The 17,552-nt window shown below is 44.4% G+C and overlaps 1 protein-coding gene across 5 annotated transcripts in view; it reads left to right on the top strand.

Annotated features, from left to right (window-relative positions):
- DROSHA (drosha ribonuclease III) overlaps window positions 1–17,552 on the top strand; it is a 3,547,421-nt gene that overhangs the window by 2,612,801 nt on the left and 917,068 nt on the right. For all 5 annotated transcript variants that reach the window (XM_044065333.1, XM_044065331.1, XM_044065329.1 and 2 more), the window contains exon 25: window positions 2,436–2,480. In XM_044065333.1, the coding sequence (XP_043921268.1) occupies window positions 2,436–2,480 (45 nt within the window). The remainder of the gene's footprint in view (window positions 1–2,435; window positions 2,481–17,552) is intronic.

The following is a 17,552-nucleotide window of genomic DNA, read 5'->3' as shown; positions in this document are numbered from 1 at the left end:
TTATAAATATACATCAGATCATAAATATACGTCAGTCACGATCAGATAGAAACTATTTGCCATAGATTCATAATAAAAAAGGATCTTGAAATGGTAGTTTGTACAGTATTTCCTAAAGTGAACCATGTGGCTATTTCAAGATACCACCTTTCGTGTTATCTTCTCAGCCTCATGATATTTTCTTTAGTTTCCCCACTACATCAGACACATTTGAGTTAAGATATAACCTTTTTTTTAATTTTGGTAAATGTTTAAATGAAGGAATTTGAAATACGGTGAATCATAATTGCTGTATAACCAGACTCAGATGCTGAGTATTGATTGCAGACCTAATGAAACTCCATATTACATGGGTTGCTCACTTTTCTCTTAGTGTTCCACCAGTTACATTTAATTGCTGTTTTTTTCTTCAGCCGGTATTTCCGTTGTTTTTTAAGAAATAATCTCAGTGTTGACTTGCCTGAAAGCCTTCATGAGGGGAAACTGGAAGATTCATCACAACTAAATAAGATGTCCTTTTCAGCATGCTTACATGGTGGCACATCTAACATGTATGGCAGTCTCACTGGACATGCACAGTGTAAAGAAGGCAGATCTAACTAGCTTGTGTAGAAAATTCTGAGGCTCCAAGGATGTGCAAGCACATGGTTTTGCGCAGACAGAACTCCGTACTATGGAAACCTAGCGAATAATTTTTTAACAAACCCCAGAACATGGCTGACAGAGACAGTATTGCACTGCATTTGTTGGGTCTATATCATATGAGCAAATCGCACAAATTGCGAACGCTCATAATATGGAACGCATCGGACCTCAAAGTGCTTTTTCTGAGATCGAGGTACAGTGAAGAATGGGATATTTGCCCTTTCCTCACTGTAGTGCGATCTCGGAGTTGGAATATATATTTAGCGGGGGGTATGGGGGGCACAGCCCCCCACGATAGGAAGTTCGAGGTCTGGTACTTTCGATATTATGAGTGTTTGCAATTTGTCCAGTTCACTCATATGATATAGACCTGCATTTGTTAAGCTAGCCAGTATGTTGCCATTTGATACAAGAACTGCTAGCTGAACAGTTCCTTTCCTTTTGGTAGCCTTCTTGGCCACTGTGAGTATATGTTTCTGTTTTTGCTACACAGATTTTTGAGTTTTGAAAAAATTGGTCATGAAAATCTTTTGTGTGGTTATGCCATGGGCGGCCACGGTGGTGCGGAGGTTAGAGTTGCTGCCTCACAGCAAGAGGTTCTCCGGTTTGATCCTCGGCTGAGGTGCCTTCTGTGTGGAGTCTGCATGTCCTCCCTGTGGTCGCGTGGGTTTCCTCCAGGTGCTCCGGTTTCCTCTCACATCCCATAGACATGCTGTAGGTGGATTGGACACACTGAATTGGCCCTAGGTGTGAGTGCATGTGTGTTTGTGCCTTCTGTGGAATGTTGGGTGTCAGGCTGGCAACTCGACACTGCAAAACTCCGCTGCCAATCATGAGCAGACAGGTGATCCACTGTGGCGACCCCTAACCGGGAAAAGCCGAAAGAAGAAGAAGAGGTGGTTATGCCATATTCGTATGTACTCAGCATGACTTGTTCATTGTAGAGACTAGGAATCTGTATGGGATGACATTTATCTTCTTGTCAAATATGTACATGAGAGAGCATTCCTGAAAGCTAGTTTTGTGTGTGTGTGTCTTTAAACTGCTTATGTAGTAATATGAGTTATGTTGATGTTAACATCTCCCACGACTTCTTGCCACATTAGCTGTCTAGCACAATCTGTTAACTTATGATGGTGGGACATTAGAATTTTGTGTACTCTGCACTTCCTCTTTTTTTTGCATGTACAGTAAAATGCCAAATAATTCCCTTACCACACCAATCTTCTTAAAGTGCATAACTGAACTTGACACAGCAAGGCTGGCCTGCGATTTTCAAAGTAAGCAGAATGTAGAAATGTTTTTAGCTTAACTGATTATTTTGCAGCAGGTAACTATAAACTAGCCATTTTGCAAGTTATATCTTTGATAATTCATAGCATTTGTAGTCACGTTTTGTTATCTGTTGTTTTTATTCTTACTGTTTTGACTCTTCAATTTGTGGTTTTTGGAACTCTGTTTTAGCAAAGAATGATGCATGTTGTGGATGTCTGAGTTATTTACTTTGCTTGATGATACATCATTGGAATTTCCCCATTTCCATTTAGATCGCAATCTAATTACTAGATTGAGGAATTATAATAATATCATAAATGATTAATGCTGCAAATGTTGGTGGATATTATAAATATATTATGTTTTCTAATGATTAAATACTTCAAAAATAAATTTGCTATAACATCTAATATTTATCTTATAAAACTGTAATGTGTATGAAATCATTGCTTTAGAACCCAAAAGATTACTAACCCATGTCACTGAGCCATTAAAATACAGCTTTGTCTTTGCAGGACCTCCGGGAAGTATGGCTTAATTATCCCCAGCACCCACTTCAGGTAAATATGATTTGTATTATTTCCCCAGCTATAGAATGCATAATAGTGATCCATAACAGAGGCCATATTTATTGTGTTCAGCTGGGACGTGTGAATACACGTATAGTGTACCCATGAAAGAAGAAGGCCCATATTACAAAAAGAGAGGGTGAATGTTGCTGTAGAATTCCACTTTACTCCCTTAGCCATAAATTATATATATAGTTTTTTATTGTGGTTAAAGGAACTTAAGTGTTTGACAGCATTCATCTTAATCCTTTATTTGGAATTTCTCTGCAGTGAAAACTAGGTAACTTTAAATTTATTATTGGTTGTTTGTTTTTCAACCCCGACTGTATTTAATGTTACACTTTTTTAAAAATTTTTAACAGGTTGTAGATTTGAGAGAAAGGGAATGACTTAAGACAAAGCAGTTGTTGAAAGCATTGGTGTAGCATAATAACCACAAGGGTTACAACTGACGTCATGATTATAATAGCATAAGTAGTTCATAAAGACCAAGTTTTTAGTGGCCTTGAGCTTTAGTAATGGCCATTTTCATTCTTCCTCAACAGTAGGGTTCGGATCCGATCCGACTTGGCCATTAGTAAAGCTCATGGCCACCAAAAACTCTCAAACTCCTCCTTTTCTCATCATGCACCAACCCTAACAATCCTCAGATCTTGTTTGTTGTATCCATAAAGCGAAAGGTATGAAACTATCCAGGAAAGACTTAAAAATGTAGAGGCTCTGGCTTTTCTACTCTCAAAGTACAGTTAGTGGCCATTTCTAACTTTCTTATGTCCTTGACTTCAAAAGATTTCCAAGGACTTTCTCAAAGTTATTTTTCTTCTTCATCCTTCAGTATGGGATGCGGTCCCTCCCTGGGATCCGACTTTTATACTTCAGGTTCTAGCTGGTCATCCTTTTGATCCTTCAGCCTGTTCAGATTTGAAGCTGGTGTCTTGGAAAACATTGATGTTCTTCGTGTTTCACTGTTGCAGTCATCACACTTGGGTTATCTGCCTGCAGGTAGCCCTCAGTCGGCCTGAATACCAAAGACTTAGTATTTCTGCGTTGGTTGTTGTCGCTCCAGGACTGATGTTAGGTCATCAGGGATGAAAAAACAGGCAGCCGACGCCATTACATCAGTCTCTTTTGCTGAGGAGCCCGAAGCAGAAGCAGTTCGCACGAGTGCCGGTCGGCCACTACCTGAGTTTTCATTTCTGAATTGAATCATCCTGAAGTCTTCTAAAGCTAAGTACCCCGTTGGGATCTTGCTCTAACCGATGTCAGAAAAAGTTAACAATTTTCTCACCTGTGGAAATTTCCATTCTTACTGCGTCACCTGTTTAGGCCCAGACCACAACGTACCTCGCTGTCGATTTTGTGCCTTGTTCAACGCCCGAACTATTCATTGGGCCCTTATTGTTGCTAAATACTTTAGCTCTCAATCTCTGTATTCCGAAATGGCTTTGGTAAGCCATCCTTCTACCGATCTTCCAAAAAAAAATAAGGATAAAGACAGAGACAGACCGCACAGGTCCAAAACTGCCAATGACGCTTCCTTTAAGCTAGTCTCCAGTTCACTGGTACTCAGTGAGGCATTTTCGCAGCTCCTGATGCCCACTTCGATGGATTCGCAGACCGCTACCGAAACCCTTTCAGAGTCGGGTATGCCACAAGACTTTTCTTTGACTATTGAAGCTGCGGATGTCTCTACGTTGGATGGGTCCGGAGCCACTGTGCATCACTGGCTTCTGAGGATGTTCTTCGCATTACCGAAATTCAACAAAAACAGACGACTTCTTTTGCATCTTCAGTTCTGTCTAAAACTACTGAGTTTCTAAGGCCAAGAGTACGAGCTACGCCTAAAAAAACGATGACCCAAACTGAAGCACCTGCTTCCTTGCCACAATCCCAAATGCTTAAAATGGCAGAAGACCTGATCATGCTGATTAGGAGAAGCCGGCCTTCCCCTGCTGAGGAAAAGAGACCTGCCCCAGCAGCTTTAACTGACCAAGAGTCCGACGACTCTGAGGATGTTCATTGTGTTACACAGCTGCAGTCATTACACTTGGGTTATCCTGCCATCAGGTGGTTCCCCAGTCGGCCTGAGTTCCAAAGTCTTGGTCCGGCGTCGGTTGCTGTCGCCTCCTCCCTGACGTCAGTGCGACAGGGGTATATAAGATGCAGCCGACGCCATTTTCTTCAGTCTTTCTTGCCGCGCGGTGCCCGAAGCAGAAGCAGTTCTCAAGTGCCGGTCGGCCGACTCCTGAGATTTTCATTTCGAATCCAGAACCAAAGTCTTCTACAAAGCTAAGTACCCCGTTGGGGAAACTTTTTCTTGCCTCAGACCGATGTCAGTAAAAGTTAATAACTGTATTTCTTGTGGGAAGCAAATACCTCATAAGGATTTCCACTCCTATTGTATTCCATGCCTAGGCCCAGACCACGATGTCACTGGTTGTCGGTTTTGTGCTAGGTTTAACAAGCGCACTATTAAACGTCGGTTTGATTTTGCCCAACATTATTTTGGCAGAAAATTCAATTACACCATGCCGTCAGAACTCCCGACGACCGGAATACATAAAAAGCGCGAGGACAAGTACAGGCATCCGAGGCCCAAAACTGACGACGAGGCCTCTTCTAGGCCGGTCGCCGGTTCTCCGGTTTTCAGCGAGGCGCCTACGCAGCCCCTGACGACTGCTTCCACAGAACCACAGACCGCCTCCAACTCCCACATGGAGCTGGCTGGGCCTTCGGACGCCCAAGGTTTTCAGCTTACTGAAACTAACCCTTCAGAGGGAACCGAAGTAGCTGAGCAATCCACAGCTTCAGAGGGTGTTTTCAGACCTACCCAGTTAACCATTAAACCCTCTGCTAAGTCTAAGCTCCCCTTAAAAACAAAGAAACAGACACAGCATTCTCCAGGACAGGCTTCCATGCCTAAGAAACAAATGCTAAAAATGGCCGAAGACCTAATCACCCTGATCAGGGGGTCCCATCCCCCTCCTGATAAAAGGCCCAGACAGGATGCAGACTATGAATCTTCCGACCAGGTGTCCATTTCCTCATATTCATCCTCAGACCTAGGATATTCCTTACCCCCTTATGAGGATTCTGATGCTGAGGAATCAATTCCATCAGCCTCTCCACCTGAGGACTACTCCTTTGGGGAGACCTTACATACCATGAGGGAGCATTTCCATTGGGAATGCCAGGATTACTCAGAATCCAAGAAAAGGCTCAGAGACTTCCTTTTATTGCCTCAACACAGACCCCTTGCTATTCCGCCAGTGTTAGATATTGTGGATGATGTGTACACTGAATCCAGCTTAAACCCTGACTCCTTACCCCCAGCCCCAGTTAAACCTGATAGATATTACAGAGTCCCTGACTCTCACAAATTTCTGTACAAAAGCCCTGTTGCTGACCCTGAAACTATTTCTCAGGGACCCAAAGGGATTAAGGCCTCATCAGCAAAAAACCCAGTTCCCTCTGACAGAGATTCCAGAGCATTAGACAGATGGGGAAAGAAAGTATATACGTCTGCAACTTTAGCAATGAGAGTCTTGAATTGCCAGTTTCACATGCTAAAATATCAGCAATTTTTGATGTCTCAGTTGAAACAAAAGATGCTTCCAGATTCAGATCTTCCTAATTTTAAAGAAATGCAGGATTTATTGCATGCAGCTGAACAAGTGGGAAAACATACTTTGCAATGTGGGTTTGATTCCTTAGAGGCCTCCTGTAGAGCAGCAGTTACAGGCTCTGTCATTAGAAGGCATGCTTGGTTAAAAGAACATATGTTACCAGATCATGTTAAGGCCAAATTATTGGACGCACCTTTGCAGCGGGATGTGTTGTTTGGAGTTAAGGCCGAGGAGGTATTAAAGAAGATGGAGGATAAGGCAAAATCTATGCAAACGGTGAAAGATTTCTTACAGGTTCAGCCTCCTCATTTTAGCAGAAATTGGCCAACAAAGAATTGGTCCTTTCCAGTCACAGACAGACCTCAAAGGGGCAGATATAGACATCCAAGAGGTAGAGGTCAGGCACAAGGTCCTTACAGGCCTCGACAATCGGGTACACCAGGCCAGAAAGAAGGGGAAGACAGGCCTCAACCTTATAAAAAGCAGCCTCAGTGACTTCCCACTACAGCTGCCAAGCAGCTCTCTCTTGGCAGCCCCCTTAGGAGGAAAACTGGCACTTTTCTATCACAATTGGCATTGCATCACCAAAGACAAATGGGTTCTCAACATTGTATCTCAAGGTTACAGGTTCCACTTTCACACTCTGCCAAGGTTAAAAGGAATGCCAAATCTGCCACCAAATCAATGGGCCGAGGCTCAAAAACAAATTACAGCACTCATGGACATGAGAGCTATTCAAAAGGTACCACCATAGGAGCAAGGACAAGGATTTTACTCAAGACTTTTTATGGTTCCCAGAAAGGACAAAGCCTGGAGACCCATTCTGGACCTTTCTTCTCTAAACACTTACCTGGATGTTCCGAAATTCAAAATGTTGACACTACAGCAGCTTCTTCCCATGCTGGGCAAGAAAGCTTGGCTCGTGACTTTGGACCGCAAGGAGGCATACCTGCATGTCCCTATCAGACAAAACTGCAGAAGATACCTCAGATTTCTATCTGGTTCAATGCACTATCAATTCTCTGCACTGCCCTTTGGCTTATCTACTGCACCCAGGGTCTTCACAAAGTGCCTGGCACCAGTAATTGCATTTTGCAGGCAGAAAGGAATTCAAATTTATCCATACCTGGGCGACTGCCTGATTCAAGCAGAGAGCAAGGACATTCTTCTAAAGCATCTGGCGTACGTAAAAAAGTTATTAAGTTGCCTAGGGTACACAGTAAACGAAAAGAAATCAAAACTAGTGCCCTCACAACAGATAATATTCCTGGGTGCCAGCTTGAACACAACGGCCCAGATAGCTTATTTCACGCCAGACAAGCAAGGACAAACGGACTCAATACTTTCATTTGATGGCAACAAAGACCCAGCTCCCTGCAAGAAAAATTCTACAGGCTTTGGGCTACATGGCATCTTGCATACTACTAATTCCATATGCCAGACTGCATATGAGGAAACTACAATGGTACCTAAAGAGTGTATAGTCTCAGCACTGTCAAAGTTTGGAAACAGTTGTACCACTAATTCCTTGCCTTCAACAGGAGTTTCGATGGTGGGCTCAAGCTTGTCACCTCAACAAGAGACAGCCTTTTACTCAACCCACAGCCAGGCAAACACTGACAACAGATGCATCGGATTATGCCTGGGGAGCACACATGGCAGGAAAATGTATTCAGGGCGAGTGGCCCACAGAGCAAAGACATCTCCACATCAATCAAAAAGAGATGTTAGCTATACAAAATGCAATTATAGCCTTCAAGGACCTGCTGCATCCAGGACAACTACTACTAAAGACAGACAACACCACAGTTATGTGGTACATAAACAAGCAAGGGGGCACACACTCCTACCCCCTCTGTAGACAAGCCATGACCATGTGGAACACAGCTCTAGACTACCAAGTTCATCTGCAAGCACAATTCCTGCCAGGAGAGAGAAACACACTGGCAGACGACCTAAGCAGAAACATCATGGACCCCCACGAATGGGAATTGAGCCCACAAATATTCAGGATGATAACACAAAAATGGTGGAGCCAGGACATAGATCTGTTTGCATCCCCAATGAACTGCCAGTTACAGAAATTCTGCACAAGGAGCTACCATCCACAAGCATGGAAAGTGGATGCCCTCGCATTCAGCTGGAAAAACCTGCAAGTATACGCTTTCCCTCCTTTACCTCTCCTTCCAAAGGTACTCATAAAAGCCTGGCAAGAAGAGTCAAAGATGATCCTGATTGCACCAGACTGGCCATGCCAGCACTGGTACCCAATCTTAAAGAACTTAGCACAAGAACCACCCTGGATTTTGCCTCAAATCTCACAGTTGCTGACACAGCACAACAATCAGATACTTCACAGCCAGCTAAAGACCTTAAACCTAGCTGCATAGAAAATTCCTTGGTCAAGCAAGCAATGCCTCTCTCCAAAGCTGTTATGGATGTCATTCTGGAGGCCAGAAGGCCTAGCACCAGGAAAGCCTACTCGGATAAATGGAAGAGATTCTGTGCCTGGAACCAAGCGCACAGCCCTGACCCTCTTGTCCCAAACATTCCTCAGATACTTCAATACTCAACTGAGATGCTGGACAAGGGCCTCTGCTTCTCATCCATCAAGATCCACGCCTCAGCCATTTCTCCTCATTACAACACGGATCCACCAATTTTTTCTAATCCTTTGCCCAAACAGTACCTTAGAGGGGCTAAAAACATAAGACCGCCCCGTAGAGCACCTACACCAACTTGGGACCTCAACTTTGTTTTGGAAAAATTAACTTTACCTCCTTTTGAGCCAGCTAACACAGCAGAATTAAAATATATCTCTTGGAAAACTGTTCTGCTACTGGCAATAACATCAGCACAAAGAGTTTCAGAATTACAGGCACTAATGGCAGTGGAACCTTTCCTCATCTTCCACCAGGACAGGGTGTCTTTAAGAACTAACCCTACGTTTATGCCAAATTTGGTATCAAGTGTGGCTCTAAACCAAACTATTTACTTGCCAAGTTTTTATCCAAAACCACAGAACAAAGGGGAGAGACTACTACATTCTTTGGACATTCACAGGCAGTTACGTTTCTACTTGGACAAAACCAAAGCTTTCAGAAAATCTGAGCAATTATTGGTAGCATATGCTGCAGGAGCACAGGGAAAAGCCATTTCAAAACAGACTATTTCAAAATGGATAGGACATTGTATACGTTTCTGCTATACTCACCATGGGAAACCTGCACCTAGCAGCATTAGATTTCACTCCACCAGGGCAACAGCCACTTCAACTGCCTACCTCAGAGGAGTACCTACCAAGGATATTTTGGAAGCAGCAACATGGAGTTGCTGTGCATACCTTCACCAAGCATTACCATTTGCCTTTATACTCCAAATCCAGAGCTGGCTTCACCACTGCTGTGCTGCAGGGCCTTATAGCCACCCCTAACGCCTTATAGATCCAGCCTCCCTACCTCAGCTTTGGGATTCCACCCAAGTGTAATGCCTGCAGCAGTGTAACATGATGAACATAGTACAGTTTTGTACCTACCATAAATGTAGATGTTCGAGTGTAAACACTGCTGCAGTCCAGGTTACCCTCCCTCCTTCCCCTCTTACTTCCTGGTACATACCTAGGTCATCTACCCTTTACTACCTATGCGGAGTATTTGCGGGTAACTAAAAATGGTTGTTTGTTTTTCTTTTGTATATTTTACTAGCAATTTGAATTGCCTACCTATTTGGGGGCACCTGACATCTGGGGCAAGAAAAACTGAAGAAAATGGCGTTGGCTGCATCTTATATACCCCTGTCGCACTGATGTCAGGGAGGAGGCGACAGCAACTGACGCCGGACCAAGACTTTGGAACTCAGGCCGACTGGGGAACCGCCTGACAATTAGATTTCTTGGCAACTCTTTTTAGACAGGGTTCCGCTGTCTTCACGCTTAAAGTCCAATTGGCAGCGATTTCTAATTATCATGTTGCCTTTGAGCCTTCACTCATGAGTCATAAGTTGTGTAAGGCCTTTCTCAAGAGAGCTTGGTTGCTTCGCCCTCCGGTGTCGCAACCTGTTTTGCCATGGGATTTGAATGTGGTTCTAGGAGCCTTGACGTCTCATCCCTTCGAGCCGGTGGCTACTTGTGAGCAAAAATTCTTATCTTGGAAGACTGCCTTCTTGGTAGCTATTACTTCAGCCAGAAGGGTCTTGGAGCTTCAAGCCCTTTCTGTCAAGCCTCCTTATCTGATCTTTCATAAGGATAGAGTATCTCTAAGATTAAATCCATCATTTCTTCTTAAGGTTTCTTCTGCTCTTTGTCTGCAACAATCTATAGAGCTACCAGTTTTCTTTCCGAAATTTTCCAACAAGGCAGAATACAGACTTCATCAGTTGGATGTGCATAGACAACTGAGGTTTTACTTAGATAGGACACAGCAGCAGAGGAAATCAGATCAGTTGTTTGTGGCCTTTGCGAATAACAGGATTGGCAAAGCAGTAACTAAGACCACTATCGCTAGGTGGATTAGGGATTGTGTTTCATTTATTTATGCATCAACAGGAAGGGACCTTCCATTTCCAGATAGAGCGCATTCTACTAGGACTATGGCAACTTCAGTGGCCTTCCACGCCAGACTGTCTGTGGATGAGATATGTGCAGCGGCCACTTGGGCTTCTCCACATACATTTATTTCTCATTACAAACTGGACATGGCGTCTAGGGGTCGGGCGTCCTTTGGTTCCACAGTGCTCAGGAGTGTTTTCCAGTGAGCCTCCCAGGATCTAGGTGCTAGGGACACTGTCCCATCAGTTATGAATGTAGGCGAGATAGGATCACATTACATCTTTTAGTTATGTACTTACCATAACGATAGATGTATGTGATCCATCTCGCCTACATTCTTACGTACCCGCCCTCCTTCCCCCTACCTGTTGGATCTAGAGGAAACACTGTTGTGCAGTTGGATTGGTACATGTAGATGAGTTGTTGTGGGGCAAACAAGATCTGGGGGTTTGGGCGTGGTGCATCCTGGGATAAGGGGTTGGCCCAGTCAATGAGAGACTTCGTGCTAGTGTATCGGCCGAGTCGGCTCCGAGCCCATCAGTTATGAATGTAGGCGAGATGGATCACATACATCTGTCGTTATGGTAAGTACATAACTAAAAGTTTTATAGCGTTGCTGATTTACACACTGATGTTAGTTTCTACACTGCTTAGACAAGGCAGTGAATGTGTTAAATTGGTTCAGTGATTAGTGTGCCTCATTGGCTGCTAGAATGTTTAAAGATGTGACTTGTGCTTTAATATTTTGGTCTGAGGAAGCGGATGTTGTCGGTGAAAGCACTTACCTTGTTGTGTTGCTATTAAAGAGTGCTGCGTTGGAACCAGTTTGCCTTTTTCTTCACTATTATGCAAAGATCTAAGCAATGGAGTACCTCCACTTCTAAAACAGGGAGTGCTAAGCCACTCCCTTAAGGAAAGAATTCACAATGACTTCTCAACTCCACTCCTCACCTCTGCCCAATTGCTCGTGCCCACCATGCAAAAAACTGGACCTCCATCACCAAAGACCGATATCAACATTGTATCCCAGGGGTACACATTTTACTTCCACACACTGCCAATCCCAAAAGTGTTCCCAGACCTTCCTCCAAACCAGTGGGCAGAGGCACAAAACCAAGTTCAATCCCTGCTGTCCATAATGGCAATTCAACCTGTTCCTGCAGAACAGATAGGTGAAGGGTTTATTCCAGAATTTTCCTGGTACCCAGAAAAGAGGGCACTTGGCACCCAATCCTAGATCTTTCCATTCTAAACACCTTCCTGGTGGTACCAAAATTCAAAATGCTCACCCTTCAGCAGCTTCTTCCTGTGCTGTCCAAAGATGCCTGGTTAGTCACCCTAGACCTAAAATAAGCCTATCTGCACGTCCCTATCAGGGACTCATGCAGGAAATATCTATGTTTCAGGGCAGGATCTATACATTATCAGTTCCCTGCACTTCCCTTTGGCTTATCCACTGCTCTGAGAGTCTTCACAAAGTGCCTGGCTCTAGCCATTGCCTATTTCAGACAGAAAAATTCAAATATACCCTTACTTGGACGATTGCTGAATTCAGGCAGACAGGAATAGCTGTTGCAACACCTGACATTTGTAAAGAACCTTCTAACCTCCCTGGGGTACACTGTCAACGAAAAGAAATCAAAACTAGTTCTCAGTCAAAAGATTGTACTCCTAAGAGCAAGCTTGGACACAGCATCCCAGATGGCATTCCTTACTCCAGAAAAACAAGCCTATCTAACAGGCTACTTCACTCAAATGGTCACCAGAACCCAGCTATCCGCAAGGAAAATCCTGCAGGCTCTAGGGTTCATGGCCTCTTGCATTCTACTAATTCCATATGCCAGACTGCATATGAGGAAACATCAATGGTACTTAAAAAAAAGTCTTTGGTGGCAACATACTCAGGACCTGGAAACCATCATATCTGTCATACTTTGTCTAAGGACACAGTTTCTTTGGTGGGCAGCAGCATGCACCCACAACAAGGGACTTCCCTTTACACAACCCCACGCCACCCAGACCCTAACCAAAGATGCATCAAACTATGCCTGGGGGGATCATCTGGATGACAAGTGCATTCAGGGCCACTGGAGCCCAAATTAAATTCATCTGTACATCAACCAAAAAGAGATGCTAGCTGTTCCGCACGCTCTGACAGCTTTCAGATCCCTACTCTCACCATGATCCCTGCTAATAAAAACTGACAACACCACAGTAATGTGGTACATCAACAAGCAGGGGGGAACCCACTCTGCAGGCAAGCCATGACCTTGTGGAACACGGCTTTGGACATCCATATTTATCTGCACGCTCAATTCCTGCCAGGGAAACAAAACTCTCTGGCAGACGACTTAAGTAGAAATCTCATAGACCCACATGAGTGGGAATTAGACCACAGCACTTTCAGCCTTCTAACCCAGAAATGGGGGACCCCGGAGGTGGACCTTTTTGCCTCCCCCTACAATCACCAGCTCAACAAATTCTGCACCAGGACACCTCACAGCAGGGCCTGGAAAGTGGATGCCCTTTCCTTCCAGTGGGTAAACCTCTCAATCTATGCATTTCCCCCTCTGCCTCTTCCTCTTCTTACAAGAATATTACTCAAAATAAGGCAGGACAGACTAAGGGCAATCCTGATTGCCCTAGACTGGTTACCCCAGACTGGCCAGGCCAGCACTGGTACCCACTACTGCGCAGCCTGTCACCGGTGCCAACATGGCACCTACCCCAGATCCCAACCCTCCTCACACAGCATGAGGGACAGATCTTGCTTCCGCAACTGCAAACCCTGAACCTTGCAACCTGGCTTATTCCTTGAATTCTCCCCCAGTGACCAACCTAAGCAAGCGGGTGCTGGACGTCATTCTTGAAGCCAGAAGACCCAGTACAAGGAAATCCTATGCTGATAAGTAGAAAAGGTATTGTTCCTTGATTCAATCTAAAGGGGCGGACACAGCACTGCCCTTCTTAACTCTAATCCTGGATTACCTAGCAGATCTACTCCACACAGGCCTATCCTTCTCTTCCATTAAGATCCATGCCTCTGCCATCTCGGCTCATTACAACACTGAGCCACCTCTATTCTCTCACCCTCTCATCAAACAGTTCCTGAGAGGGTCCAACAACTTAAGGCCACCAAGGTGAGCCCCCACCCCTGCTTGGGACCCCCCCGAGCCAGCACTGTCAGCAGAGTTAAAATTCCTCTCTTGGAAAACAGCCTTACTTCTGGCCATCACTTCAGCTTGAAGAGTGTCTGAGCTACAAGCACTTATGGGTGTGGAACCCTTCATTATTTTTCATGCTGACAGGGTCTTCCTCAGGACTAACCCTCCCTTTATGTCTAAAGTGGTGACCGGTGTAGCTCTCAACCAGTCTATCCATTTGCCAACCTTCTTCCCTAATCCTCAAAATAAAGGAGAAAGGATCCTGCACTCCTTAGACGTGCACAGACAGCTCAGATTCTACCTTGATAGGACCTAAGCCCTTCAGGAAATCTGACCAGTTACTAGTCAGTTTTGCACCAGGGGAAGAGGGCAAAGCCATATCAAAACAGACCATTTTCAAATGGATAGCACACTGTATCAATTTCTGTTACAAACACCATGGGAAACCAACCCCTCAGGGGGTCAGAATGCATTCCACTAGGCAATTTCTACCTCTGTAGCATTCCTCAGGGGAGTCCCTACCAGGGACATTCTGGAAGCTACTACCTGGAGTTCTGTTCACACCTTTACCAGGCATTACCACCTACCTATCTTTTCCAAATCCAGGGCGGGTTTTGCAATAGCATTCCTGCAGGGCATACTAGCCAGCCCCAAGTCTTTTTGACTGCCTCCACCCATTCTTCAGCTTTGGGAATCAACCCAAGTGTGATGACTGCAACAGTGAAACATGAAGAACATAGTGCAGTTGTGTACACTTACCATAAATGTAGATGTCTGAGTGTATTCACTGTTGCAGTCCTGGTTTCCCACCCTCCAGCCCCCTTGTCTCTCTCTCTCTCTCTCCCCTTCTGTATCTCTATTACTCACCCTTTACAGGGCTATTGGTATTTTCTTTTTACTGGTGGTGTATTTTTTTTCATCCATAACTTAGCTCTCTATTTGGGGGGCTCCTGACATTTGGGGCAAGAAAAACTGATGTAATGGCGTCGGCTGCCTGTTTTTATACACCTGACGACCTGATGTCAGTCCTGGAGCAACAGCAACCGACGCAGAAATACTAAGTCTCTGGTATTCGGGCCGACTGAGGGCTACCTGCAGGCAGATGACCCAAGTGTGATGACTGCAACAGTGAATATACTCGAACATCTACATTTATGGTAAGTGTACACAGCTGTAGTTTTTGGTGGTGATTACCTCCGTCAGAAGGGTTTCAGAATTGCAAGAACTCGATCCCCCCCCCCTTACTTGGTATTCCATAAGGATAGGTTTCTCTTTGTATGAACCCTTCCTTTTTACCTAAGGTAATTTCATCTTCTTGTGTTTTTCCCCAGTTTTTACAACAAAAGTGAATAGGACAATGTGCTTGAGGTGCTCCATGTTAAAATCACCATAGGTAAAATCCAATGCCACTTCTGTGCAAGCTATCGGTCCCCCTCTATGACCCCGGAAACACATACCATGTATTTAAACTTATTAGAAACACTAACCATCCAGCACAATACCATATTCATGGGTGACTTTAATTACCCCACTGTTAACTGGGAATCCTATATGACACCAAACGTACATGCACAGAGATTCCTGGATTTTGTAAACACAAACTTCCTGGACCAGATAATCTATACATCAACCAGGGGGTGCAGCCATACTGGATTTGGTCCTCACTAATATGGGAAAGTGCTGCACATCCCCAACTGTAATGCCTTCCCTGGTAAGGTCAGACCACAAAATGGTCTGCTTTGAAGTAAAAATAAAACCTAGACCGCCAGCTAAACCTGGAATATTCAGAAACCATTCTAAGGCTAACCTCCTGCTGTTAAGTGCGAACCTGGCAAAATTTCAAGCCCCCATAAACCCTGAGAACACTTATGCTTATGCAGAACTGTTCACAGAAACCCTGTACAACCATGTTAGTAGCTGCATAGAGGCAGCTGTACCCACCAGGAAGAAGTACAGAACTAACTCAAAAAACAAACCACCCTGGTGGAATATCAGAATCATTCAGCTATATAACAGGAGGAAGAAAATCATGGCAAAAATTAGGAGGTGCAGCACCCAGCAGGATAAAAGCACTCTCATCAAACTAAACAAATGACTCGGAGGACAAATAGTGTACCAAAGCCAAATTTGAGGTAGGTTTGGTCTCCTAGGCCAGGGACAACCACAAAGTATTCGTTAGCTATGTACAGAACCTCAAAGGCAAAACACAATTGTGTGCAAAGCTCATTGTAAATGGAGCCACCTATACTGAGCCAGAAGATATAGCAAACCTCCTGGCTGATAAACTCAACTCCAACTTTACTCCTTTCTCCCCTTTAACCTTCTCCCAGGAGATGTAATCCAATATAACTCCCCCTACTATCACTAGGGAGCAGGTCCTTAGTGCTCTCACTAAGACCAAGAACACTGCATCAGTGGGCCCAGACAATATCCCAGGATGCCTTCTAAATAGCATGAAACATGACCTATCAGGGTCTCTGGAATTACTATTTAACTGTAGCCTCCAAACAGGCTTTGTGCCTCATGAATGGAGAAAGGCAACAGTCATCCATCTGCACAAAGGTGGGCCATCTAAAGACCCTGGAAACTACAGACCCATAAGTTTCACTAGTCTTATATGTAAAGCCATGGAAAGAATTATAGATATGATCAGTAGAGATATAGTAAACTTCAAGACACTGGGCCCAACCCAGTTTGGCTTCATCAAGGACAGATCATGCCTACTCAACCTGGTGGGCTTCTTTGAGAAGGTCACCAAAGCAATGGATGAGGGCAGAATTGTTCACACTGCCTACCTTGACCTGTCCAAGGCATTTGACACAGTACCCCACTCATGCATTGTTGACAAACTCAAGAGGTTGGGTACAAACCAGTGTGTCACCTGGTGGATAGTCAGCTGGCTCACAGACAGGACCCAGGAAGTTAAAATTGGGGAGTCCACCTCTACAAAGAGGCCAGTCACAAGTGTAGTCCCTTAGGGGTCAGTCCTTGGACCACTTCTTTTTGGTATTTACTTCTCAGAAGTCAAGGCCAATGTCAGTGGTCTCTGGCTGACTAAATTTGCAGATGATTGCAAATTAGGAGCTGTCATTGAATCTCATATTGACACAAACAACTGGTATTAGAGCAGTGGACTAGAACTAAATGCCAAGAAATGCATAATAGTATCCTTTGGGAAGTCATCCATCCGTGGTAACTATCATATTGACAGCACACCCCGTAGAGTTGACCCAGTAGTCAGGGACTTAAGGACACACCTAGATAGTAATCTAGCCTGATCATCGTGTGTCTACAGTTGTGAGGAAATCATTCTATGTTGCGCAACTTATAAACAAAGGTATGGCATCCAAGTCGAAGGAAGTCATTGTTCCACTGTATTTGGCATTCATCAGACCTGTCATTGACAATGCCCCCTTTTGGTATGCACCTAACCAAGCATATCCAACAATTAGAAAGTTCACAGAGGTTCCTCACTAAAAGAATACAGGGCATAAGTAATGTGTCCTATGCAGACCATCTCAAGGCCCTATCCCTGTATTCTGCCTCCTACAGGCTTTTGAGGGGAGATCTATGCTTGGCATACAGGGTATTGCCAGACCCCACTTTGATGGACCTCCTGCATATCTACAAAACATACAGCAATAGAATTACCCATTCTAAAGACTTAAACCTTCCCTGTAATATAAGTAGGACCTGCTGGAGAGATAGGTATGTATCCCAGAGACTA

This window comes from Protopterus annectens, chromosome 3.part0 (genome assembly GCF_019279795.1).
Source record: "Protopterus annectens isolate FY-2018-M chromosome 3.part0, PAN1.0, whole genome shotgun sequence".
NCBI lineage: Eukaryota > Metazoa > Chordata > Ceratodontiformes > Protopteridae > Protopterus > Protopterus annectens.
Note: the sequence above shows the minus strand (reverse complement) of the source record. Positions and strands in the feature narration are given on the sequence as shown.